This window comes from Odontesthes bonariensis, chromosome 4, assembly GCF_027942865.1.
Source record: "Odontesthes bonariensis isolate fOdoBon6 chromosome 4, fOdoBon6.hap1, whole genome shotgun sequence".
Classification (NCBI taxonomy): domain Eukaryota; kingdom Metazoa; phylum Chordata; class Actinopteri; order Atheriniformes; family Atherinopsidae; genus Odontesthes; species Odontesthes bonariensis.
The window spans coordinates 24,608,368-24,634,524 of record NC_134509.1 but is presented as its reverse complement, the minus strand read 5'-3'; the positions used below and the strand labels follow the sequence as shown (position 1 = coordinate 24,634,524).

General features: G+C 42.1%; 2 protein-coding genes across 3 annotated transcripts in view; both read left to right on the top strand.

The window, feature by feature from the left end:
• The first annotated feature begins 368 nt into the window (after nucleotides 1–368).
• pcyt2 (phosphate cytidylyltransferase 2, ethanolamine) lies at nucleotides 369–9,643 on the top strand. The gene is made up of 12 exons (XM_075463613.1): nucleotides 369–692; nucleotides 2,379–2,467; nucleotides 2,737–2,898; nucleotides 3,028–3,179; nucleotides 3,259–3,300; nucleotides 3,430–3,568; nucleotides 4,305–4,387; nucleotides 4,645–4,722; nucleotides 5,105–5,170; nucleotides 6,850–6,915; nucleotides 7,138–7,226; nucleotides 7,321–9,643. The coding sequence occupies exons 1-12, from the start codon at nucleotides 568–570 to the stop codon at nucleotides 7,430–7,432; spliced, it is 1,203 nt and encodes a 400-aa protein (XP_075319728.1). The 5' UTR covers nucleotides 369–567; the 3' UTR covers nucleotides 7,433–9,643.
• Nucleotides 9,644–11,349: 1,706 nt separating this feature from the next.
• The window catches only part of gnav1 (guanine nucleotide binding protein (G protein) alpha v1), a 33,993-nt gene continuing 19,185 nt past the window's right edge, over nucleotides 11,350–26,157 (top strand). The window contains exons 1-5 of one of the 2 annotated variants that reach the window (XM_075463611.1): nucleotides 11,350–11,856; nucleotides 12,021–12,112; nucleotides 22,161–22,253; nucleotides 22,807–22,967; nucleotides 25,154–25,282. In XM_075463611.1, coding sequence (XP_075319726.1) covers nucleotides 11,727–11,856; nucleotides 12,021–12,112; nucleotides 22,161–22,253; nucleotides 22,807–22,967; nucleotides 25,154–25,282 — 605 coding nt within the window. In that variant the 5' untranslated portion in view covers nucleotides 11,350–11,726. The remainder of the gene's footprint in view (nucleotides 11,857–12,020; nucleotides 12,113–22,160; nucleotides 22,254–22,806; nucleotides 22,968–25,153; nucleotides 25,283–26,157) is intronic. The other variant, XM_075463609.1, reaches the window with a different exon arrangement.

Here is a 26,157-nt window from a genome sequence, read left to right as displayed (position 1 = left end):
AGCGATCAAAACCATTTGCAGTTTCGTAATTCTACCACTAGGCAATGTGCGTAAGGAATGATCGCACGCACGCTTTACGCACAGATCTGTTCCAAAGAACGCTTGATAAATGAGGGCCCTGGTCTGTAACGATTGACACAAATGACACACTGACCGTCAGGTCGCACATTGGACATAAACAAGACCGCAAACTAAACGGAAATGTCTGCTAAACCAGCAAAGTAACATTTGACCTAAACGTGAAGTATAGTAGAATTACTTGTTAATTGTACTATGTGGGGAAAAAATATTCAATTGTTTAAAGCCCGTATGTTGTCACGTGACCTGCGTAGTTACGCAATCAGTACCTCAGCGTGAGAGGGTTCGTTCGATGTGACGTATGTTGGAGGCGTTGGCTGATTCAGTGTCACTGTCGAATCATGAAAAGCGGAGACGTCCTGTGGAATTATATTTAAGTTGTAACGCACAAAAAAAAACGGGCTTGAACAAGTTAATTAAGGTGTAAACTTATTCTGTTTTTTGTTTCCGTTTGTTCTGCCACTCAATCATTTGCCTGAGCTCGTCGAAATGATCAAAAACGGACACCACGCTACGGACAATCAACGGGAGGACGCCGGGTGCAGTAAGCCGGGCGGCTCGGTGTGTAGCCCGGAGAAAAGGAAGCGGACCGTCCGGCTGTGGTGTGACGGCTGGTGAGTCTGGGGACACCCTCAGCTTATTTACTGTTGTTGCTCGTCTACCAAACCAATACGTGCAGTACAACGGCTCAAACGTGGTCCTTATGTAAAACTCAGCGGGAACACTTGTCATTAGCACGCTAATGCTAGCTGGGTGCTTATCAGTAACTAAAGAGTTTAACCGTTACCACCATATTGGGCTTAAATGACACCTTGGAGCGTGGTCTCAAAACAACCAAGTTGTAGCTATTGTTTTTATTTCGGACTAAAGAAACAGTTTTATTATCAGCCAATAACGTAGACATGATTGTTAATAACGTTATTAAAGTGTCCCTGGACGCCAATCTGAACAGCTCTCATCCTAGGTTGTAAACATCAAACTCTGCCAGGCCACACTGCTGTTATATAGTACCTGCAGGTGTAACTTTATGATTTTATGTGTGCATCGTTGTTATGTTAAACTTTACTGCCACACAATTATGCTGTGAAGCCCTTATTATGATCTTTACAGTGACTTACTGACACTCCATATGCAGAAAATGGTTTCTTTCCTGCTTTCACTTGCTGGACAAGGAAATGAGTGCTTTACTGACAGCTTTTTGGCATGGTGCAACCTCATGCGGTGGTTATTAATATCTAATAGTGTGATAGTTTCACAATGTAGTGCTCGTGCTTTACAATGGCAAAGTGAGCATTGTCTTTTACTTTTTGGAGGGACTGGGGGGGGGGGGGGGGGGGGAGAAGAAAGACGAGCATCTTGGAGGAAGGAACAAACAGATATTCTTTTCAACAACCAGTTTCTTTACTCTAGCATAGCAAACATTTAGATTTATTTATGGTCAGAAATAAAAGGATCTCTGTCAAATAAGATAACAAAGACGCTTTCTTTACTGTGGGTGACGCAGTCACACAAACTGTCAGGCCTTACAACCCCCCTAAGGCCTGTTTTTAGCCAGAATTGACCCTGTTGTCAGTAATTTAATATTCTGTTTGCAGCAGGTCAATGCACAGTTGTTTGCACCACTTTTAGCCCCCATGCTCCTTTTACCTGTTCTACCTCATTTTCCAAAGTTACACTATATGTCTACATTTATTATTCTCTTTGTCTACAAGCCTATCAATAGCTGTTAAATATCTAAAGGCAAACAATTGCCCGTGTAAAAGCAGGCATCTCCTATGTTTACTCTTGGACATTTCCTATGGGGCAAACACTGATCTGCATTTTGAATGTGTGCTTATTTCTTCTTTTCCCCTCAAACGCTCCTGTGTTTTTTAAAAATAGGTTATAGTTTGCTGTCGTTGAGCTCAGAATGTGTTTCATCAGGGGAGGTTTACTGAGACGTATATTTACTTCCTTTTAAAGAACAAGGTACTTGTAAAAAATCAACTGATAAAGTTACTGAATGACAAAAAGCAAATAAACACAAGCATGCTGCAGTCTGTGGCCATAACCTTTCTCTCAGTAACCTTTATCATTATAACTCACCCTGGCAGTCTCAGTCAGTTTTGCCAGTAATAAACCACCTTTTTCTTTGGAAGATATGTAAAAGATAATGATGTGAGCCTGAGGAGCATCAGGCGAACTGCACACAGCTGCAGGGCGCCAGTTGTTACAGCCTCCACCTTTATGGTTGTGTTTTTTATCTCTGACACCAAGTGTTGTTTTTTATGTGGATGCTGACTGTTTTTCTTTGTCCACAGCTATGACATGGTGCACTATGGTCACTCCAACCAACTGCGGCAGGCTAAAGCCATGGGCGATTACCTCATAGTTGGAGTGCATACAGATGGTAAGTCTGATGTTAATGTTTCTGTGACACACTATGAATGAATGCTCATTCATAGTGTTATTACTGCTACTATTACTGCACATTCGAGTTAAGTAGCTGTTTATTTATAATCAGTTCAAAAAGCCACAAAAACTGGGTTTAGAAACATGGTGTTTAATCTCAGATGACTTGTGGGGCAGCAGAGTATGAAAGTATCCACCACTTACATTGTCATTAGATGCTACATCTATGTTAATACTGACAAAAAATTCCAAAATCTCTTCTTAAAGCGGAAATTTCCAAGCACAAGGGTCCTCCAGTTTTCACTCAGGAGGAACGCTATAAGATGGTGCGGGCAATCAAGTGGGTGGATGAGATAGTAGAGGGAGCGCCTTACGTCACCACGCTGGAAACTCTGGACAAATACAACTGTGACTTCTGTGTGCATGGAGGTGAGCCAGTGAGAGTCTGCTCTTTAGCTTCTTTGTGTTGTCACTGATGAGAGCCCCCTTATCTTTATAACTCACTTGATTAGGTCAACGAGCCTCCAGACATGGTGTGATTATGATTTTGTTCACCAGATGACATCACGCTGACAGTAGACGGCAAGGACACATACCAAGAGGTGAAGTGTGCGGGACGCTACCGGGAATGTAAGCGCACGCAGGGTGTCTCCACCACTGACCTGGTGGGCCGTATGCTCCTCATGACCAAAGCCCACCACAGCAACATGGTGAGCTTGTGTGCCTGTCTTCATTGTTCAGACAAATGTCGTTTATTTGACTGTTGATCTAACTGATTCGTCTCTGCAGGATAACCCAGATTACCAGCAGCATACTGACAACTTTGGGAAGGTACACATCATGAGTTATAATGTGAAGATAATGTAATAATTAGGATGCATTACCTTTGCCATGCTATCTATCTGCCATGATAGATATGAGACAGCGTGATTCATTTCTGTTTATTGTGCTGTGTTTAAGAGCCCTACAGGCCACAGTCCATGGACAGGGGTATGTCAGTTCCTGCAAACATCCCAGAAGATCATCCAGTTCGCCTCAGGAAAGGAGCCTCAGCCTGGAGACACCATCATCTATGTGGCCGGAGCATTTGACCTCTTCCGTATCCTTATCGAGTGAAACAGCTATGTTATGAGGATGTTCTGGTTGTTTTTGAATTAGGGTTGCGTGACGTACGTATGAGCAGTCAGTGTTCGGAGAATTGAGGGGGAATTCTGATGGAGGGTCTGAGCTAAAAGCTGCTCAGAACGAGGCCACAGAAGAAGCTCAAATGAATCCTACATATCGTACTTTTCCACTGTTTCACTTTTGCATCAGACGTTTGTTTCATTTTGAATATTTCCTCAACTGGTGAACATCCGTGTTTCTCCGTGTCGTTGCACGCCCAAAGTAGCCCTGAACAGATCGCCTGAGTCTGTCAGGAGTTGTGTCATACTTGTTGGAGGATTGACTGCTGGGTGGGACTTTTTCAAAGATTTAAACATAGACGTTTGTACTTTTCCGGGCTTTTACACTCATTTTAACATCCTGTAGTTGACATTTCGGGATTGAGCCGTCAGAATTGTCAGTGATGCGTTCTGCAGCGACGCAGGGCAACATGAACATGCTACGGTTTAGAAAATAGTTGCAAAGTGAACAGATAGATGAAGAAGTAACTGTTAGCTTGGCTGCACGGTCCGAATTCCTTCCTGATTCTCCAAACTGAAAGTTCTCCAATTGCTTTCTGCTGCAAGAAAGACACTGAATGCTTATAAGTGCTTAACAAAAAAGGGAAATATCACTTCAAGAACTGTGACTGTGGCGTATGTGTTGCTGCCTTGACCACAAACCCTTTGGAGACATTGGCCATGTCGACTTCTTAGAGATGGTCTACAAACAGGCGGAGAAGCCCTACGTCATCGTAGGGCTGCACTTTGACCAGGTACGCCTGATTATACACCTAATGTCAGCCAACATGCTCCCAGAAGGATAAGAGTCGCCCCTCCCTGCTGTGTCGGCAACTCTCACAATAAACAGAACAAGTTAAAGCAAGAGCAGCCCCAGACTATGTTTCGACAGGAAAGATGGTCACCTTAGCCGTTCACTCAGCCGAACATGCCGTTCTCTCTCCAGCTGTTAAAGCTAAACATCGGATTATAGAAATGTAAACAAACTCAGTGGCGTCTTCATTGTCCTCAGGAAGTGAACCGCTACAAGGGGAAGAACTATCCGATCATGAACATCCATGAGAGAACCCTGAGTGTCCTCGCCTGTCGGGTGAGCTCATGCATAAAAACACACACACACTGTTCAATGTTGTGCACAGTGGGATGTATTTCTGCCCGGCATACCCACAGCTCTGCAGGCAGCTCTTGGCTCTGCGCCCTTCATTCCTGCTGGTCAGCTATCGACCAAGAACAATGAATCTTTGTGCCCCAGAAATACTACACATTCCTACTGTAAAACCACCAAACTGCTGTGCTCTGTCATCAGTTTAACTAGATGCCTGATGACAAGGTGTAGAATCGTACAGAATTAAAGCAGGATGAATCTGCTGAAAGATGAAACCTGGGCATTCCCGAGCAGAAATGACCTAACAGATGAGAGAATGCTGTGGAAGATTCACTCTTCTCTCACTGTTCTTCTGTGTGTCTTTAAGTACGTGTCAGAGGTGGTGATCGGTGCACCTTATGCAGTGGGAAAGGACTTGCTGGATCATTTTAAGGTGAGTTTTGTTTTAACTAAGTGAGACCATCTCTTCTCACAGCTGCTTCACTCACACAGAAGTTTTATTTACCCATGATGCTTCTTTCAGTTTGAACATCTTTATTATAGTTTTTGACAAGTGATTCTTAGCAGAGACCTCTGAGACCTTTTCAGTGGATGAAAGACTCATCTTTACATGTTTTCAGAAGCTATTACACAGCCAGAGTAAAGGCTGTTGGGAGACGAGGCTTTTGTGGGGGAACGGACGCATCAGTAAGGCTTAAATCCAAAGAATATGGGTTCATAACCTGCTTGATGCAAATTCCTTCAGCCTTGCGTGACTTATTTTCAGCTTTCTGTCACCCTTTGGTTTGGTTAAAGGGACACTTTGTAATTTCTTCCCCCATCTAGTGGTGCAATTTTATTTTGCAAAGTCGAATGAATTTGCTCTTTAGCGCCTCGCGTTTTCAAATGTGCGTGTCAACTTGTTGAACTACGGCAGGCTGTATGTGTCAAGATTCAAGAAGCTATAGCCTCAGACTCAAGGTCCATACAAACAAAAAGACATCAAGACACTTAGTACAAAGGATTACATAACACACATACAATAACACTATAAATACAGATGACAGATAACATGTCAGATAACAGAAGTTGACATAGCCTTTGGTGTGCAAGCAATGCAATTAGTCATATTCCGGGAGTTACCGGAAGTGACGTCGACTTAGCGTTAGCAGCAGTGTGTAGTTGCTATCTGGAAAGTGTTCTTTTAAATAAACTCCCGGTAAACTTACAAACTTTCTAATGCCTCGTTTTGTGAGTTAAGAGCCTATGTGTACTACGGCAGAAGTTTGGTAACAATCAATGCACTATTAGTGGGATAATTTACGAGATAAAATCTATTTACCATTAGCGCCAGTAATAAGCCATTCGGCGGACGTGACAAAATGACGTCATTTCCGCTTGCAGGCCTGGCGTTGGGGAAAACGTGATTCGAATTGCTTTATGTCCCTCTCGGCACTTCTTCGTTTTTCATAGACCGGAAGGACATGGCAGCCTCCAAAGAGCTCGCCCGCTCTATGTAGATACAGACAAGTTATTCTTCACTCAGGAGGATAATTGAGATTTTTGACAGAGATAATTTTACACTAATGAGGACTAATTTATGAATGAATATGTTGATTTGAGCTAATAAATGACTTAATTTATTACATAGTGTCCTTTTAAGCCAGTAAAACTGCTTGGTTAGGTTTCAGAAAGGATTGTGGTTTTGACTGTAATACCGTTGACACTTTTATGGCGTTATGTTAAACCTTGATGGATGATGATCTTCCCTCATCAAACATTAGCAGCCTCATATCTGGGTATGCAAACCAGAGGGCAGCGTTGGGATCTAATGAGACCTGATGCAAATCTGGGAGTTGGTGCTTTTAATGTTGCCGTAGGCCAGAACCGGCTGGTAGTAAACAAACTGCAAGGTCCTGGTGTGACACTGGTAGCGTTTGTAAGATCTATTAATTAGTTTAAATTAGTCTACATTACACATGTATAGGTAAATGATTCCACTGTGCCAACATAACAGGTGCAAACATTCATTTATCGGTCTGTCAGTCAAACTCATGGTGGACTCAGCGGGAGGAACGTTTTTTAAACTTGGTCATGGCTGGTTTAACCAGGTATGTTTGTGTAACCGTGCAGGTGGATATGGTGTGTCACGGTAAGACGGAGGTGTTTCCAGACAAGGACGGCTCCAACCCGTATGCTGTGAGTACAAAGTTTGAATTTTTATGCTACAAATGCACCAGAAGGACCCTGCATACTTGCAGTGTGATGTGTCTGAGGTGTTATCAGGAAGATGTGCTTCCGTTTTTATTTACAACATTACATCGTCTGATCTCAGGGTGGCAGCATGGAGTTTAGTTTCTACTGTGTTCACTGTGTCTGGCCGGTTTTGATGTAAATTGTGGTTGTGTGTTCTTTCTTCAGGAACCTAAGAAAAGGGGAATATTCAAGACCATCGACAGCGGTAACAATCTCACCACTGATGACATCGTCCAAAGGATCATCGCAAACAGGTGAGCTCCTCTGCTTTTCCAGGAACCTTCATCTGCCTTCCAGCTGATAATGTCTTGACTCTGTGTGCATTGATTCCTCCTCTTTTGTTCTCAGGCTGCAGTTTGAAGCCAGGAACCAGAAAAAGGAGGCCAAGGAGATGGCGGTGATTGAAGCGATGAAGAAGAGAGAGCAGCAGGACGAAGCTGCAGCTCAGTCTGTCCATTAGTGAGCTCAGACAGTTTTAAGTCTGTTTTACTCGTCCAGGTACACCCAGCTTTAAGAGAGAGGACTCAGCAGAACCAGACTGGGAGTCCTCAGCCAGGTTTGGCCAGTCTGTAACTATACTCGTCCAATCGATAGCTTTGAATCCTCAAACAGGAGAATACCTGCAACAATCCCTTTTCTCCTGCTTTCCCTGCTCCACAGAGAACTTTATTTTATCCTTTGTTGTGTTTTCTTATTTCGTTTAAGTCACACACTACATGTAAAAGTGGGATGTTAAGTTTGTAATTATCCATAACTTATTGACAAAGTGTTAACATCGCCATCTGTAATGTCTTTAGATTTTTAACCAAATGAGTTTTAACGATCAGTCGTACAAGTGTCATAAGTAACGTTGGATGTGCTCGGTTTTTAACACATTTGATTTGTTTTCGTCCATCCTGTAAAAAAAAAAAAAAAAAAAAGAGAGAGAACAGCACATTACTTTGTCAAATTATCTGTGAATAGGTCTGTAGATTTTAACTGAATTTGCACCGTGTGTGTGTGTGTGTGTCTGTGTGTGTGTGTGTGTGTGTGTGTGTGTGTGAGGCGTTGGAAGTCGATGGGTGAGAGGGTTATAAATTAAAGTAGTGCCTCTTCCCTGAAGCTATGAATATTTTATGGGCTGTGAATTGTATCACAGTATAACTACTAATTCCACTCAGAGAAAACCGCCCAAGTGTCTGCAGCTGTCAGAAAACATAAAGGGATATTTCAGTGTTTTTTTCTGTTGTTGTTTTTAAAGTGAGGTTCTGTGGAGTACTTTTGAGTACTCGGTGGCTTACCTGCATGCGGTCAGAGTTCTCTCAGCTGTCGGTGAGGAGCTAACGACTCCTCAGAGGAGGCCACAGAGGAGGGAATCCTCTCATAAACGGCTCAAACCTAGAAAAGTTCACAGTGGTTTGAGCTAACGCCATATATAGTGATTTTTACACCATGTCACTGCAGCAGACAGATGTTTACTTTGTTGTTATTTGTAGTCTGAAGACTAGGGATGGGAATCGAAAACCGGTTCTTGTTGAGAACCGGTTCCCTGTGTTTCAATTCCTTGGAATCGTTTGGCGATTTTGCAAACAATTCCCTTATCGATTCCAGTGGGCAGGAATGACGTCACCACGCAACGTTGCGTGGCGAATCCAGTGCAGCCAGCAGTCAACAGTAAACATGGCGCCCAAGCGGTACAAACGCTCGAAAGTTTGGTTACACTTCCCTAAAAAAGATGACAACAGGGCAACTTGCAAAGTGAATATTTCACCAAAAGGAGGAAATACTACCAACATGCAATAACTATGAATGAATGATTAACGTCGGTGAATCTGAACCCAGCATCGTTAGCCACGTTAGCATGTCCTCGGCTAACACTGCAGGTACCTAACTAACAACCTCTGCCTATCATGTTAGCGCCATTTGCCTCAATGTAAAACCTGCTATTTGTAACGGTTAAGGTTAAATGAATGCCTTCTCAGGCATTACATTTAGATGAAATCATGAGAGACAGAGCCTGACTGGCTCAGAGCCAGAGGCTGGTGGTACTACCCCCATTTCACGTCTACCTCCAGCTTCTCGTTTCACCAGAGCAGGGAAGAGTTAAATTACCCAGGCCATGATAGACCAATGTGGACCCCACAGTTGTTGGGTTTGTAAGGTCATGACTCGTGTTACTTCTAAACTAAACAAAGTTAATGCTAATCGACCGGTTTGTTGTCCTTTTTCTCCAAATGAGAATCGATAAGGGAACCAATAAAGAACCGAATCGTTAAGCAGAATCGAAAATGGAATTGGAATCGTAAAAATCTTATCAATTCCCATCCCTACTGAAGACCGTCTGTGTGGCGCAGTGTCACTACCCGCACAGTGGTGAGTCAACACAACAACAAAACAACAAATATCCCTTTAAGTCCTTCTTTCTTTGGTTTGTTATCAAGTAATGTCTCTGAAAAAGACCAGAATGTGTCTTTTGTTTCCTCCTTTATCATGCGACAATCCAAGAATCTAAAGATTTGGGGTCCAACGTCGCGGCCAAGCTGTTGAACGTTGCTTCTGGATTAATACTCATGTGCTTGTGGGTCGGAAGGCGGCGAGTTTATTATGCTTTTAGACTCTGGAAATTTTCACAGTGTTTCAGTGACTACACGTGTGTAAACTTGGCTTGATTAAATAAATGGGTGATCTATGACTGTGGTGTGTTTTCCTGCAGCAGTGGCAGCGTTTGCGGCCTGATTTCAGGGAGCTCTGATCAGCACATAATCACGGTTCACTGATGCAGTGAAATGAGGCTACAGCCTAAAGCCTGCTGGTCCGTGTGGGTCACACTGCTCCTGGATGACTAAACAAGACAACTAACAGTTTTTTGTGTCTTTAATCCACAACCTGAGCGTCCCTGTGGAGACTCTGCATGAAGGATCAAATCACTTCAGGACATAAGAAGGAAACATAAGAAAGACTATAAGAAATGAACCAAATCAGGATTGACTTGTCAACTAAGCATTTTTTTTGCACGTTTTAGGGTCAGTTTCTCTTCAGATTCGTCTTCTTCAACAGAAAAGCATGCTCATTCTGGTTGAAGTCATGTGACCGACTCTGCCAGAGTTCTTTCACTGCATTTCCCGGGTCAATTTTGTCCAAAAGCACGGTTCTCTGCACTCCGCAGTTCATCCTGATGCTTCTGTCAGCAGAGACACCGTCACTAAACTCAGCTCAGCGGCAGCCCAGACGCTCTCAGACCAGCTCGCTGCTTCCCCCCATATTGGACGGATCATGGGACTCTTCCTCTTTCTCCAAACTTTTCCCCAAATTCCTCTACAAGTCGTTTTTTGTTTCATTTGTTCACAAACTGGGAAGTCTTTTCTTCACAAATGTTTTCAAATACAGTCTGGCTTCAGTTTTTTTTAAGTGTTCAAAGAGTATACAGCATTTTTTTATTCCTCCATACTTTAATAGTAAATATTAGAAATACTCCCCTTAGAAGATTATCAAAAAGAAAGAAATAAGTTTAGCCCATATTTCTATAAATGTTTATATGTAAGGGGGGCTGATTTAAAACTTGCTCTAACAGCAACAACATATTATTACCAAGTGTTTAAAGTATCTAGAAAATGAGTCGCCCTCCCTCAAATACGCCAGCTAACACTAGGATGGTATATTTCACTGTGTGCACAGACACGGTCAGTAAATAAAACATCTAAAGCCTCATTTTTCTGACCAAGACACCCAGACTGAAACACACAAACCATGGAAATATAATTCTTGCTTGTTTTGCGTCTCCAGCGGTCCATCTTGTATATGTATCATAAGTGTCTTTGTGCGTGTTTTCTCTCTAATTTGATTTGTTACTCAATCTTTTTTTTATGACGCAGCTACTTTTCATGTAATTTTGGTAGTTTTTAATATCTTTTGTGGACATTTAATTCTTTTTTTGTTTCTGTGCAGCCATTTGGTCTCCTTGTGGTCATGTGACAACTGCTCACTTTATTTTTATTCTGCCATGTGTCATTTGCGTCCCTTTTGTTCTTTATATGTCTGTTTCTTTTCTGTATCCCGTGTAATTTTTCTCTCTTGTTTCCTCGGTTCGGACTCTGTGAATCTATTAGCACCATTTTTAAATTTGGTTTCACTATCATGTGAAATAAATGTTAGTTGGTGCGTGGATTTGGATGATTTCACTGCTGAAGCCTGTTAAGGTGCCATCAGCCATAATAACTGGAAGAGTATGCAAATAGAAATATAAAAATAAATGTTTTCTCCACGGTTGCATCATGAGGGTAGAACCTGTGTTTGGTTTTCTTGGCATGCACAGGTGAAGCACGCGCGTCACGCGCAGCAGCACCTCAGCACGTCACTTCCCAGGGAAGTCGGGAAGGTTTCCATCTGTGCAGCAGGCTGCAGTGGGAGGAGGCAGTTTCGGGATTAACTCGGGTCTCTGGGAAGGCGGCAGAGCAGAGTTTGAACTGCTGCGGCGCACGGGCACATAACAGTTTGGCGTTTCTTTAAAATCTGCCCCTAAGAGGCGCGGAAAAAGCTCCGGGAGCGATGCGTAAAATTAGTTTCCCCGGAAGGTTTGACGATCAATGACTTCAGTGAGTTTGAAGGATGTGTCCGAGCTGGCCTCAAGTTATTTAGCAGTTAATTTGTCTGACTCTGTGCAGTGTGCCAGCGGGTTTTGGAGCTCGGAGAAACAGACTCGAACTGAAACCACTTTTAAGACCCTCTGCTTTTGTTTTCCTCTCTGGCCGGGGTCGGAGAGGAGATGATCGCTCAGGATGGGACTGTGCCTCGGTACCGAAGTTACAGAGGAGGACAAGAAGGCGAGGATAAACAGTGCCAAGATAGACAGAGACCTGTACGAATACGCAAAGAGGGAGATGAATGCGGTTAAAATACTTCTACTAGGTGAGACTGCACACTGCGTGAAATTTCCCCCGAAAACACCTTAAAGCTAAATACTTTCAGTTCTGGGTCACAGATCTTAGCCTGGAGCCACAGCTTTATTTGACCTTGTGATCAGAGCTGACCACAGGTGAAAAGACGCACTTTAACCGTCTCACGTCCCACAGGTGCAGCAGAGAGCGGCAAAAGCACTTTGGTCAAACAGATGAAAATCATCCACAGCCATGGCTTCACCAAGCAAGAGCTAACCAGCTTCAAGGTGGGAAACGCACACTCACACACAATAGATCTATTAACATACAATGGGCAGAGTCACAATATCAGTCAGTTATCATCCAAAGAGAAGTACTATAAAACAAACATAACTTTTAATGACCAGTATTTAGGTGAAGTCAGGTAAGCACCAGGAAACAGTGGAGGAAGTCAACAGGTTTGTGTTTGCTGCAGGCACAGAGATGCATTAAAAGATTAGAGCTGGTTAAAGAGATGGGGAAGCAGTGATGGAGATGAGATGGAAACTGAGGTGAAGTTTAGTTTTTCCTGTGGGGGACTGAGATTTCTCATGATACCCAGGGTCAGATCCAAGCTGGTATGCAGCGGTTTGGCTCACATCTGCTCTTCCTTCTCTGTGTGTGTGAGAGCGAATGAAAGCCAAATTCCTCTGTTGTTCTAGGGGTTGGGATGGGGTGGAGTGAATGGAAACGGTTAAACACACACACACACACACACACACACACAGCAGTTTCACTCGGTTTTCCCCCTTCAGTCTGCTCTTTTCAGAGGGCTTATCTACTTCCACATCTCTCTTCTTTGACCACATATTTTATCTGTTTAGTACTCTGCACCTTTTTTAATTAGTGCCACATGTGATGGTGTGATCAGGCTGTTCTCCGTCATGCTTCCCATATCTGCTCTGTCTCCCTGACATAACTGTCCTGCGTCTGGATTCTAATACACTGGAAGGAGGCCCCAAAGTTAAGCTTCTGTAGTTTGTATTGAACCAATAATCATTTAAACATTCATAGAAACAAACCGTACTGGGGTGTAGAGCTGCTGTTTGTGTCTGTTTCCAGGACATCTGTTAAACTTTCTAAAAAACTTTGGCTGCTGCCCATTGGTCAGGATTATGCTACTGGTGCTGTGAAGGTCCCAGCTGTTTGTACAGACAACTGTTAAAGATATCTGGGTGCATTCCTTGATATTAAGGATGCCTTAACTCCTCCATACTCCCTCATACCCCCCTCTGCGTCTGCTGCCTCTCATGCCCGGGAGCAGTCATCTTTCTGCTGTGCATTCCTGTCAACAAAGGCACCCAAACTCTCCTTTTTATTGGACTCTGGTTTTGAAAGACGGATTACCTTTGAACAGGCATACGAATTACCTGTTAGAATAAGGCTGACTCTACTAAACTGTCCAAGTAGCTGAAGTGTACCTGGGATATTCTTGTGGACTTAGCTGAAAAGTTTGGCTTCTTTTCTTCTATTTAAACAAAAGAAAAAACGCTCATCATAAATTATATTTGCAAATGTTTTAATATTTGTACAGACAAACGGTGTGCAGCTCAGTGAGGGTTTGACACGGAAGTATTTACCCATTAAAACTGAATGTGTTTACATGACATAAAAAAAAAAAAAAGACTTATTGTGTTAACCTGACTCAAACTGGATTTTTAAAATAAATGTAAAAACAGACCAAAGTCATCCTAAATTAGATTTCTCAGACTAACACATTCAGATGATGCGATTAGGAGTGGAACTTCCTATGCTTGTAAACGTTTAGTTCAACTAAAACTCAGAAGAAGAAGAAGACGGTTACAATAGAGAATAGCCACAAGGGATAATGTGCATCTTTGCAAAAAAAGGATTAAAGGGGAATTCGTGCTTTCTGTGTGTGTGCAAAATGATTGGTGTCATTTCAGCAGTCGGGCATCTTCTGAATTTTGTAACTTGTTGCTCGCCACAGGGAATAGTGTGCGGGCAGGTCTGTCTCTCCAGGTTCTGTTAGACACATCGAAACCCAAAAAGGTACAACTGTTGTTGGTAAATGTTACAAAAACATCAAAGAATACTTCAAAGGGTAACAGGGAAGTTGAAACCTTTCACTTATGTTTCTGTTTACATGTCACACTTCCTGTACGACTTTATTCCTGCTGTGTGGCACTAACATTTCCCCAGTAACAACATCTACTGTTAGGAAAGAAGATCACAAAAACGTGCCTGAAGTCCATTACTGTAAAAACTTTATATTTATGATGAATGCACATGGTGAAATGAAACAAAATGCTCATGATGTTATGAACATAATATCCATATTTCAGTTATTTTAATGCCACAATTTAGGAGTGTGGGGAAAAACTGATTCACATAAGAATCTCAATTCTTTTTTTCAAAGATTCTGAATCAACTCAGAACATTAAAAAAAAAACAAAAAAACAAAGGTCCAAATTTTAAACCTATTTGAACCTTTTTGGAAAGTTGGCTTCTCACACGCCTCTTCCAGCTCCTGTACGTTTGTGTGCTGATGTTGAGGCAGCAGCATGCATGTTAGCTCATAGATTTGGAACGTAATATTATACAGAGCAGCAATAAATTCAGCAGGAAATTCAGCCACACCGGTTCTCAGCAAAGGGAAGGATTTGGATACTCTTTGGATTCTAGTTTTGTCTTTTTCTTTCTACACATTTTTATTCACTTTGGTGCTTCAGAAGAATGAAAGCAGAAATCTAAAGCAGCGGTCAGGAGCAGAACTGTGTCGCTCTCCAGCTGTATCGATCCTCACCAGGTTTCATGCAAAGACATCTTACGTGTTCAAGCATGCACGCTCGCATCGCCGTATTTCAGTCTCCAGTAGCAGATCTCCTTTGTCCTGTCTGCTGTCAGTTGGGTTTGCCTTTGTTCTCAGGTGACGCCCTTATTTTCAAATGGAAAAATGACACTAACCCACAGGCCCTTCCCTTCCCGGATTGTCCCAGCCTCCCACAGCAAACACAAACACACCTTCTATTACTCACTCACTGTTCTTTATCTGGCCCTTGTGGACATTGTTTTTGTTTATCTCGCTACGTCTTGAACAAATGTCTCTGTGTCCTCCAGTGCTGTAGTAAACACGTCGTGAACTGAACAGATTGTCCCTGCTCTGAGCTGTCCCTTATCACAAATTTACCCCGCAGGAGCAGTGAGAAGCATCATCTTCTCATCTGTGGCCCTGGGAGCCAGGTTTGTGTTGCATTAGGACCATGACAGGACAGGATAGAGGAATAAGGAGCGGTTTGAAGAAGGCTCCTTACTGTCTCATCCCTCTTTTATTTGCAGCCCGGGGCCATGGTGTTGTTTTTGCTTTGGTCACACTGGCGGACTCTTCTTCCTGCACACACACCTCAGTCTTTGTGTGTCTCTGATCATGATGGGAATTTTCATTTTCCAGTCTGGATTCTATTTGTTCAGGAATATGACATCCTTGGACATCGCAGTTAATCTTGTAGGTTTTCAATTCATTTAAAAAACACTCGTTTGCTCAGTGATGCATTGCTTGCTGCACAGTCTGTGGCTAATGATTAAATATCAGGCCTTTGCCAGTTCAGCCACATTCTTTGCTGTGTTTTCTTTGCAAATGCTCAGACACAAGACAACGGCTAATGGCCATTCGTTTTCTGCGCTCAGGGAGCCGACCCCAACAGCGAGTTGGACCAGAACAATAGTTCAGTGTATCTGGTTGGATTTAGAGATTACCCTGTTGTAATGGGACTCGTAATATCTCTGCTGACGCACAAAGTTCCCACAATACCTTAAACTGCAGCAGCCAGCAGGAAACAAAGGTTAGAAAGGTGTAACAACACCCTCTGGATTTCTGACAGATTTCCTTTTAAAGTCAAACACACACACACACACACACACACACACACACACACACACACACACACATATCAGTGAAAACAGGGTGTCAGTTTACTCCCTGCTTTTCCAACGAGGTGACGTATAGCGGAACATGGATTCTGATTACCATGCAATGACACCTGTGGGCCCCAGGCTCTGTTTATCCAGTACAAGCCAGTTGTCAACTGGAAAATGGTGAGTGTTCAGCATCAAACTCAAGGGATGAACCAGTGTTGCGTCGACACGTGACGAAAAAGGTTTAAATGATATCTTTAGGCACTTTGTTACTCGCAGCCTGTCACAAAGACACATCATTTGGTCCCTTTTATTTTGTTGCATCTACAGAAAATGTCAAAGATAATGTTTTACAGACAGAAAATAGTTTTTTTTACACCAACGAGGTGATTCCCAAAGAGGAATTAGCTGCAAACTGGGCATATCGCAGCACAGTGTGCAGTGTGTGTCCTTAAACTGAACAGGGGTGCACAAAAGAAAGAAACTCTTTCAAATACAGTCGCCTAACCTCCCAGCTCTCTGAGACTTGAGCTCATCCTCCTTTCTCGCTTTTGTTTAAAGTTAAAAGTTATGGCATAAAAAAGGAAAAAAAACTGATTATTCAATAGATACGATGTTCTCAAACAAACAAATGATTTGATAATCACAATTTATCCTAATTAATATAATCGATGTTGGGCTCGGATATGGTGAAAGTTGAATTGTTTACAGACTCGGCTTGCTCAGCTAACACAGTAACAAACATTACACTGAAGTTCACCTCTTTGTGACCTCGTGGAGACGTTTCAGACGAGCAGGTTTTGATCCTGCGCTGTGAAAGAGAGGTATTTCTTCCCCACAGTCTGAATTCATGCCTGCTGGCCTCTGCTTTATGCAGCCAGTCTGAGCTGTTTGCACACGATGCTCTGCTGCAATGTGGGAGAATTAGGAAGCAACTCTAACTTTCTCTGAGTGATCATTTTACACGTTAAAAACAGCTGAAATTACAACTCACCTGCCGTGTTTAATTAATGATGACTAACAGTGATTTTTGTGATCTGATGAAGTTATAATTTAGTAACCTTTGAATCCAATGATATTTGGGGCAGTCCTGATATATATTTTTTTTACTTATCACAGAAAGATCAAATATCATCTCATGTCTGTGTTGTAAATACACTGCCCTCAAAAGTATGTAACAGTATGAAAAATCAGCTTATTATGAACTTCTTTGGGACATTGATACACGTGTTAAGGTATATTCAGAGTTTGAAAACATTCATTAAATGTCAGCAACAAAAGTGGACACATTTTACGTTTAGTCTGAAATTTAAATGCCTAAACCAGCAGGAACATCACTTTCACCATACTGCCTGTCCATGTACCATTTAGAGGGTGCTGTGTAGAACATGACCTGTAAACACAAGTATACTTTACCGTTAACCACGGCTGGGTTAAGAAAAGATTAATAAAATCTAATCAAATTCTGTGCAGCGATCAGCCATAACATTAAAAACCACTGACGGGTAAAGTGAGCAACACTTCTCATCTTTATCCAATACAACATTCTGCTGGGAAAACCTGCATCCTGGGACTCACATGGATTTCACTTTGACACCTACTTAAACATTTCGCAGACCAATCACCCCCCCCCACAACCGAACAGTGCTGCAACACCACTCCCAGAACGAGCAGCTTTCTGCAGTGGGGTGGGACCGAGCCTTGGAAAAAACAGCTTTGGAAGGGCTAAAAAGCATGTCTAAGAACCCGATGTGTTCCCCTGACCTATAAACTCTCTCTATTAGGATCTGATCCATCCATGGGAAGCCACCCAGGACCCAAAGGATCCTTCACTGAGGTCAGGGCTCATTTGGTAGGATGAGGAGAGCCCACTAGGCAGGTGGTCATAATGTTACGGCTGATTGTATGTATGTGCTTGTTTCAGCATCATCTGCGCTAGGTATCTAGTGTCCCATGACGAGTTTCGATATTCATGCAGGTGTCGTGTGGAACCTGAGAAAGACAGGACAGGACAGGAGCTCCACAAAAGCAAAGCAACATTTTTGATCACCTCCCCGACTGAGAATTTTTTTTATCACTTCATTCCCCTTCACTTAGTCAGCCACAGTTTTTGACGGATTTCTCCTTTATGATTTTGCTCGGCGGTGGACAGTGTTTGTTATAAAGCGATTTTATTACAGACAAAAAGCTCTTGAATGCTACATTTAGGTCATCAACATACATTACGCTCCACTGCTGGTTTGTAAGATCTTTTTCTTAAGAGAAGAGACTGCATCATATGTCTGCTTTATGAGATTCTCTATGAGTCCTGGTACAGCTCTGTACTATTGCCTGGTAGATGGTCACTTACATCATTTATTATTGGTTTTGTTGATATATTATCAAATAATGTAGCACAGTGTGATGTTTTTGCTGAGCGGTCAGGGGATAGAGAGACAGTTGTAAACCATATTCTTCTTTTAAAAAAGGAATGTTTTTATACCTGACCCAGGGGTTGTGTAAATACACCTAATTAGTATAACTTTTTAATAGTTTCAATAGTTAAACCTTCCATTAGTTTATCTAGTGCCAGAGACATCTTACTGACCTTACTGATCAATAGATAGGACAATGGAGGAATCTGTGTGGATGAATGTGCCTCGTTGTTCAAAAGTACTTTGACTGGTCAACAAGACTAAAAAAAAAATCACCATATGAATATAGTCCAGTTGTTTATCAAATGACTTTCACTTGAGTAATTTTTCTGCTTCTGTAGTCGTTATTAGTTGTTGTGATGAGAACTTATTTTTACTCAGTGTCTGTAAGCTGGATGTAGTGGTGTGCCAACAAAGGGAGGCGTGTGAGCCAGTAATAATAAAAAATATTTAAAGTATTTGAGCCATCGGTTTTGGAAATGTTTTATGAGCAGCAACATGCTCTCCGTGAATGTGTTGCTGCTTATCTGTTCAACCCCCGGACCATAAATTGATGAAATTACCGCCCCTCTCAAGTCGCTGATCCAGATTGGATATCTCTGCGTCTACTTAACTAGTTTGATTCCTTTTGCTTCCCTCTCTTTGTTGTCCTTTTTGGTTTCCAGTTGCTCCCTCTGGGATTTGAAGCTTTCTTTATTTTTCTATTTGCATGAACGGAGGTGTCATTGACATTTCTGACACTTGCTGCCATCTTTCTCGGTGATAAATTTGCAGAAAACTAACAATTCACACAATTTCCCCACTGATTTTATATGTTTATCAGTTTTAAACGATACTTATTGTCATAAAACAAAGAAAACCGCACAATTTCTTTATTTTTAGGTCTCTAGCGTTGCATTGTCTAATTTGTTGGGGTATTAAGTTGCATGATATGAGTCCAGGTGGCGGTGATGCTGAGCAGAGGAGGATGAAAGCTCAAAGTGGCTTTATTTCCACACAAATCAATGAGGCGCTGTCAGCAAATGTTTTAAGCCAGCTCTCCTCAAAGGATGAAGTCTCGTCAGCTCAGAAACTTATCACACCTCGCATATTTCATCTGAGAGAGCAGCGGATTCAGCACACAAAGAGAGAAGCGACCAGACTGTAATAGAATCATGATGGAATGTGAAGCTTATCTCTAGCTGGCAGACGAGTGACGGAGGGAATCACAAACACAGACATCCCTCCTCTCCCCAGGAGTCATGCTGTTTATTTGCTTCAGTCTTCAGGGGTCTGAGCACGAGAACAGCATTTTAGAAATCACTTAATTGTGTAAAAATGACTCTGTTCTCTCTTACTCTTAATTATCTTGATAGTTCAATGGGGTCAGACACATCCAAACACACTTAAGCTCACACCTTCTTTTGGGTAAAAAAAAACAAACACACAGCGGATTGGACCTTTTATTTGCAAGCCCAGACTGCAGTCATCTGTTTCTAATTTCATTGTTTGGTTTTAAGTCAGCCAATCTTAATATTTACATCACAGCACATAAACTAAAGAGATGAACAAATGCAACTTTGATCAATGAAAAAAGACCCTGAGAAGTGTTTTATAACGTGCAGCCTGCTTAATGACCAGCAGGGGGCATCTTGTGTATCCCAAGTTTATGAGAAAATATCCTCCTTCTCACTTGATTTCTGACCTGAGTGGACATTTTCCTCAGAGTTTATGGTCTCAGTGATTAAATTCATGTCGTCTTTACTACAATTTGATAATGAGTTTATAAATTACGGCCTCACTTAGAGTGCGGTGCTGTGGAAAAGTCTTAATCCACCCTTCGTTTCTTGTAATCTTTTAAAGTGGTCTTGAGTAATAATTCTCCAGGCTTTCTGAAGTTTTTTGATAGTTTTTCTTTGGACAATGGATGCTTTTTCACATTATCAGTCCAGTCCTTGTACCTGACCATTTTCAGAGGAATTGTTTGTTAAGCCACTTAACACTGACCTATGAATCATTCAGATATTTAAAAAAGGGTTCCTAACGAAAGGGATGAACCAGTGTTTTGTTTTCCCATTACAGAGAACTTAGCAAAGAACCGATTTTTGAATTGTATCTTTTGACACTTTGTTACTAGCAAAAAAAATGCCAAAGATAACAGTTTACCGATATTAAACTGCATTTTTACACCAACAAGGGGAATCCCAAAGCGTGATTTGCAGTGTTTACCTTCAAAAGAATTAGAAAACTGGACAAGTGGAGTACAGAAGAAGGAGTTGCAGACCTAAATCTACAGCAGATGAACAGTATCTGAAAGTGATGTCCTTAAGAAAGAGGAAATAATCCAGCAAAGACCTGACACAGGACCTGAGAGATGCATCTGGACCTTCAGCTGATCCATCTCCTGTCGGCCCAAGCCTCATCAGAAATGGTCTCCATGGAAGGGTGGCTGCCAAGAAGCCGTTCTTAAGGAAGGGAAACAGGGAGAAAAGGCTGAGCTGTGCCAAATGACACAAGAAGTGGGCTGAAAATCAGTGGCAGCAGGTCTGATGGAGGGATGAATCCTCCCCAGAGCTCGGACCTCAACATTATTGAAGCAGTGTGGGCAGAGAGACTTGAGCTCATCCTCCTTTCTCGCTTTTGTTTAAAGTTAAAAGTTATGGCGTAAAAAAGGAAAAAAAAACTGATTATTCAATGTTGGCAGAGAACGGAACAAAAGGCAGCCGACATCCAAAGAAGAGCTTTGGAATGTCCTTCAAGAAGCCTGAAGAACTATTCCTGAAGACTACTTAAAGAAATCAAATCAAATCAAATCAAATTTATTTGTATAGCACATTTCATGTACAAACAGTTCAAAGTGCTTTACATAAAATAAAAACATTGCAGCAGGGAGGTCAAGAAGCAATAAAAATACATCAAACAATATAAAGAGAAACAAATACAAATGACAGAAAGCTTGTCTGAGAGGGTTCAGGCTGTGTTGGAGAATAAAGGAGCTCAGACCAGATATTCACTTTCAGGCTTGTTAGAACTGCACAGACTCAGTTTTTGCCTTATATGCTGTATTTTCATTCACGTTTGCACATGTTTCAGTAAATCACTGCAACTATTTCCTGTTTTCTTGGCAATATATAAAGAAATCATGCTTTAGATCTGTCCTACTTTGTGATTTACAACTCACAACCCTACAGACCCGCATAGCTTACATTATTTGCAATAAGGTCCACATCTTTGGATATCAAGTTTCAATTAACCAAAATGCAAAACTTTAAACTGTTAGTCCACAAACCATTTTATGACGTCCTGCTGGCTACAACCACCTCTTATGTAAAGTCGGCGTTTTTCATGCATATCACGCGGGCAAAATCAGCCTTTGGCTTATGGATTTCAAATGAACATCATATTTGTCTTCAACCTGCATTAATCAGCAGCTTTAAAAACAATAGATCAAATCATTGTGTGTAACCTGAAAGAGGATGTCTGCTGTGTTGACCATGACTACAGTGTAGTTTAGTTTCTTCCTGATCTTTGCTTCCCCATTATCTGTGATGTTGGGTTAACAGCTGGTTCTGCTTATCGTTGTTGTTGGTATTCATTCATTACTACTAGGATTAAAATGAATAGCTCGAGTCAGTGAGACTCAAAGCTGTTTCGTGTTCTGATGTTCGTTGTGTTAAAAGGAAGAACACTACTTTCCAAAACAACTTCTTTTTAGCATTGTTTGGCCCAGATGTTTGTCTTGGCGACGTATTGAGCACCATGTGAAAACACTTAGACACTAAATTAGATTTTAAGGAGACTTTAAAAGTTAGAGGCTCCTGCCTTCATGTCTCTGTTATATGTCAGGAAAAAAATAAACTGTACAAGTTTGGGTTGAAGTTGTTGTTTTGGTGTGAAACCCCAATCTTGTGCAGCACAGTTGGAACATTTAAGTTTTGAGTGAATCGTGAAGTTGTTTGACTCTTAAAAAACGCAGCAAACGAAGCTTTTGTCTTGAACTTGGCCTCTGAACTCTGATCTTTGGCAGCCTGCAGTGCTGGATAACCTCCTGACTTCCATGAAGTTTGTCCTCCATGGGATGGGTGTCCTCCGTATCAACTTGGCTAACAGCAGGAACAAGGTATTGATCAGAATTTAACCCACATTCCTCTCTCTTGTCTCTGACTTTCCTGTTCTCATTTGCTCCTTCGGTATCAAATTGAGCCCTTTTCATGCTTCCTGTTTTTCCTGCTTTAGGCCACTAGAGAGCACCATGTCAACACTGAGTCTGTCACCTCAAAAACAGGCTGTCCTGCAATAGTTTGTCTGAATAATGAAACCCATGAAGTTAGGCCACTGTGGGTGGTTAAATTGTGGGGTTTAATCTGATTTGAACTTTGTTGCTTAAGTTATCGGAGCTCGTACAATCTCCACCCACTCAGCACATCCTGCTGGGAGATAATGACCAAAGTATTTCCTCTATTAAATGTCACCAAGGTTGTGTAAATGCGTTTTCATATTTGTTTGTGGGCGCATCCATTCATTTGTGCATCTCCAGTGATTAACTTGTCTGGAAAGCAGAGACCGACTCACAAACTTTTCTGTCGCCTCAGCGAGCTTCCTTTTTTCCATCTGGCCTGAGCTCCTCCCTGATCATTCATCCGCATCTCTGTCTTCGTGTCCTCTTCTCACAGGTCCACGCCCATTCTGTCCTGTCATGCGGGCGGTGTTTTGATGAAGAACAGGTGCTGTTTCCTTTCCTGAGCCATGCACTGTCCTGTCTGTGGGCCGACCAGGGGGTGAGGGCCGCGGCCGCCCGGGGATACGAGTATGAGCTCAATGACTCTGCACTGTAGTGAGTACTTCTAAGCACACACTCACGCTGAGCGGAGGAGAAGCAGGGGTCTAATTAGCAGGATTTAGCAGCTGATGCTCAGCCATGTGCTCGCTGTCACTTGAAGTCAACATCTGGAGGGTGGAAACGAGGAAGAGAAGGAGATGGATCACAGTAGCGTGTAAATACATGAACCTCAACATGTCTGTTCAGCGCTGATCTGTTTCTGGTTTTGGCTGCATGTTTTCCTGTTTTAGAAAAATTATAAGGAAAGAAAACGACAAAGGTGAAAGAAGCACGCTTTTAAATAAATGTCGAGTTTGTTTTGGCACAGCAGTGGAAAATAAAGAGGTGAGGATGATGAAGATGGAAAATAAGACACGAGTACAGAGGGGACGTTTGGTGTCTTTTTTTGTGATACGGTGGTAAGACAGAGCGGAGGCCCAACGGGAAGCCGTCCATTCTCATCCTCTGCCCCAGTGAGAAGCCTCGGTTCTGGGGTTATCTACACCGACAGGCCCCGTGGTTCCTACTGAGAACCACCACCCATCACTGTCACCTTCTGCACTTACACACACTCTCTGTACCAATACCCTACTTGTAAGGACCTGTATTGACATATGCATTCTCCAGATCTTAAGCTAAACTTGGTTCTTAAAGTTTGTTGCTAAATCTGATGATTTTTATCAGTATTGTGGAGATTATACTCACCCAGTTCTTTTTCTGGGAAATAGGAAGAAGTCAAACAGACTCACGCAGATGGTCCCATTTTTAAACCCAGGTTTAAACTCGCTTAAAGTCATGTGAAAAAAGGACACAGCCTCTTTTATTTCTAAAGTTTTGATATCAGGAAATTAAGAAAAAATCTCTTGTTTTTTACCAGGTGTTAAAATGAGTTAAGTACAACCTCAGGTTTTCTGTGTGACGTTATCAGTCTCTCACATGGTTGTGGAAGAATTCTGGCCCACTCTTCTTTACAGCGTTGCTTCAGCTCATTGAGGTTTGCAGCATTGGTTTATGCACAGCTCTCTTAAGGTCCCACCACATCATTTCTGTCAGGTTGAGGTCTGGACTTTGACTGGACCACTGCAACACCTTGATTCTTTCCTTTTTAAAACGTTCTGTCCTGCCGTATGAACTGGTTTCAGATGAGCTTTGGGGCCTGAATGTATCCCCATAGGTTCTCTGTTTTGGTGTTTCCCAAACTCTACATATAACATCCTTTCGCTATGTTTGCTTCAGCTTTGCTTCGTAGTCTTTGTGATGAAATCGTTTTTTCCTGATCCCTTCCATTTGGAGCCAACTTTCAGCCAGTCATCATTCATCTCTGGAGCCTGAGTACTGTTAGCTTTTTAAAAGACTGCACATCTGAGTTTAAATTTTTTTTAAAAAAAGCCCTGAGACACTGATGGATACTTTGCTTATTCCTTTTTTTAAACAATGAATATAATTTCACCTCATTGTACACTTTGCGAACAAAAGGTTGTACAGAAATAAAGGCCATCATGTAAAATAATGCAATTCAAATCATGTCAGAAAGAAGCAGAGGGCACAATAATCTTTATCTACTGGATGTGTGAATTATTCTAATAACACGATGTTCTGTCTGCTGTCCCTAAGTGGCCAAAAAGTTCATTATTTCTATCTTGGAAAATAAGCAGCCTGTCTAAATCTCACAATGGTCCTCACAACAACAGAAGTACAAATGAGACTCGCTTGTTTCCTGCTTTGTGTGCTTTTTAAGCAGCAGGATGTGTGTCGACGTCCAAGAAACTGATTCAGAATGACTAGCTGAGAATGTCACAGTCAGTTCAGATAGGTGGAGATGTCTCTGTGTGTGTGGAAAAGATCACATCTCGCTGAGTGTGTGTGCACACACACACGATACACTTGATTTCACTTGGCTGTGTTAATTCCTAATCAGCATTTGGAAGCTTAGCCTCGGTGTGTTTATTATGGTAAACCACTGTGTAAATATTCATCATGTTGAAATGCTGCGTCCCCCCGGGGCTCCCGACTTATCACTGCACATCCTACTCACCAAATGACTGTCGACACAACCCCGACGCACACATCGCACGAGCCTCCGCAGCAGTGACTGAAACCTGATTTCTCCTTTGATCACAAGTTTGACTGCAGGTTGTTTTTGCTTTTGCTCTCTTTAACCTTTTTGCTCCTCTTCCTGTTTTTCTCTCCTCTCCTTGTAGCTTCTTTGATAACATGCCCCGCATCATGTCTCCAAACTACGTGCCCACGGAGACAGACGTCCTGCGAGTACGACTCAGGACGACGGGCGTAATAGAAACCCAGTTTAAAGTCAACCACCTCATCTTCAGGTAGACACTGTCTCTTTTTATTGACACGTAAAGCTGCAGAACGCGGCTCCTCATAACCACGACTCGCCCAGAGCGGCTGTCATCAGGCGGGGAATGTCCTGCCAGCTTACATCAATCCTTTATCTGCAACGCTCTTATCTCTGTCTACAGCTATGTGATTGGCCTGAGATGTGAGATTGAGATGGGTGGCTTCATTCGATATGTCGACATGTCTGATAGTCGTCATCAACTCACCGCGCACACACTCATTCAAAAGCAGCATTGGCTCAGTCTTATCAGTGGAGCAGCAGAGGGCAGGTTTCTGAGCTGAGGAGGCTGTCAGATGACCATATTCATCTGTGATCAATGAGCTAGTTTCACATAATAACACCTTCCGTATTATCTTCCAATGGTTGGACTCGCGTGTGGTGGTTATAGCAGGACAATAGATCCTAATGAGCTCTCTGCAGTGTGAGAAATGCAGGACAAGTCCAACAATAAAACGCCAACACCTTTCAAATCACTCAGACTTTACTACTTTGTTTCTTATTCTTTTCCTGGTCGGTTGGTTTGGTCAGTAGACTTTTTTATATTTGTGGTAACACCGTAGTTTTGAGTAAAAGTAAGAAACATTTCATGAGTAAAGGGTATTTCCTGTGGCCTCACTCAAGAGTTAAAAATGGCATCAGTAGAAGCAAACTTAAAATATACATGATGCTGCTGAGTCTGACATGCTTCACTGAAAGTGTTAAAGTGTTGTAAAACATACAAATACTGGAATGAAATGGGCTACTTCCATTCCAAAAAAAGTTGGGATGCTGTGTTTAATGTAAATACAAACATCGCAAAGCTTTAAAAACCTAAAAAACCAAATGAACATAGAAATATATCAGTAG

Excerpts from the sequence above, each read along its gene's own strand:
- pcyt2 (XM_075463613.1), top strand. The coding sequence starts at position 568 with ATGATCAAAAACGGACACCACGCTACGGACAATCAACGGGAGGACGCC. Across the intron at positions 693-2,378 it reads CGGCTGTGGTGTGACGGCTG|CTATGACATGGTGCACTATG; the intron begins GTGAGTCTGGGG and ends CTTTGTCCACAG. Across the intron at positions 2,468-2,736 it reads AGTTGGAGTGCATACAGATG|CGGAAATTTCCAAGCACAAG; the intron begins GTAAGTCTGATG and ends CTCTTCTTAAAG.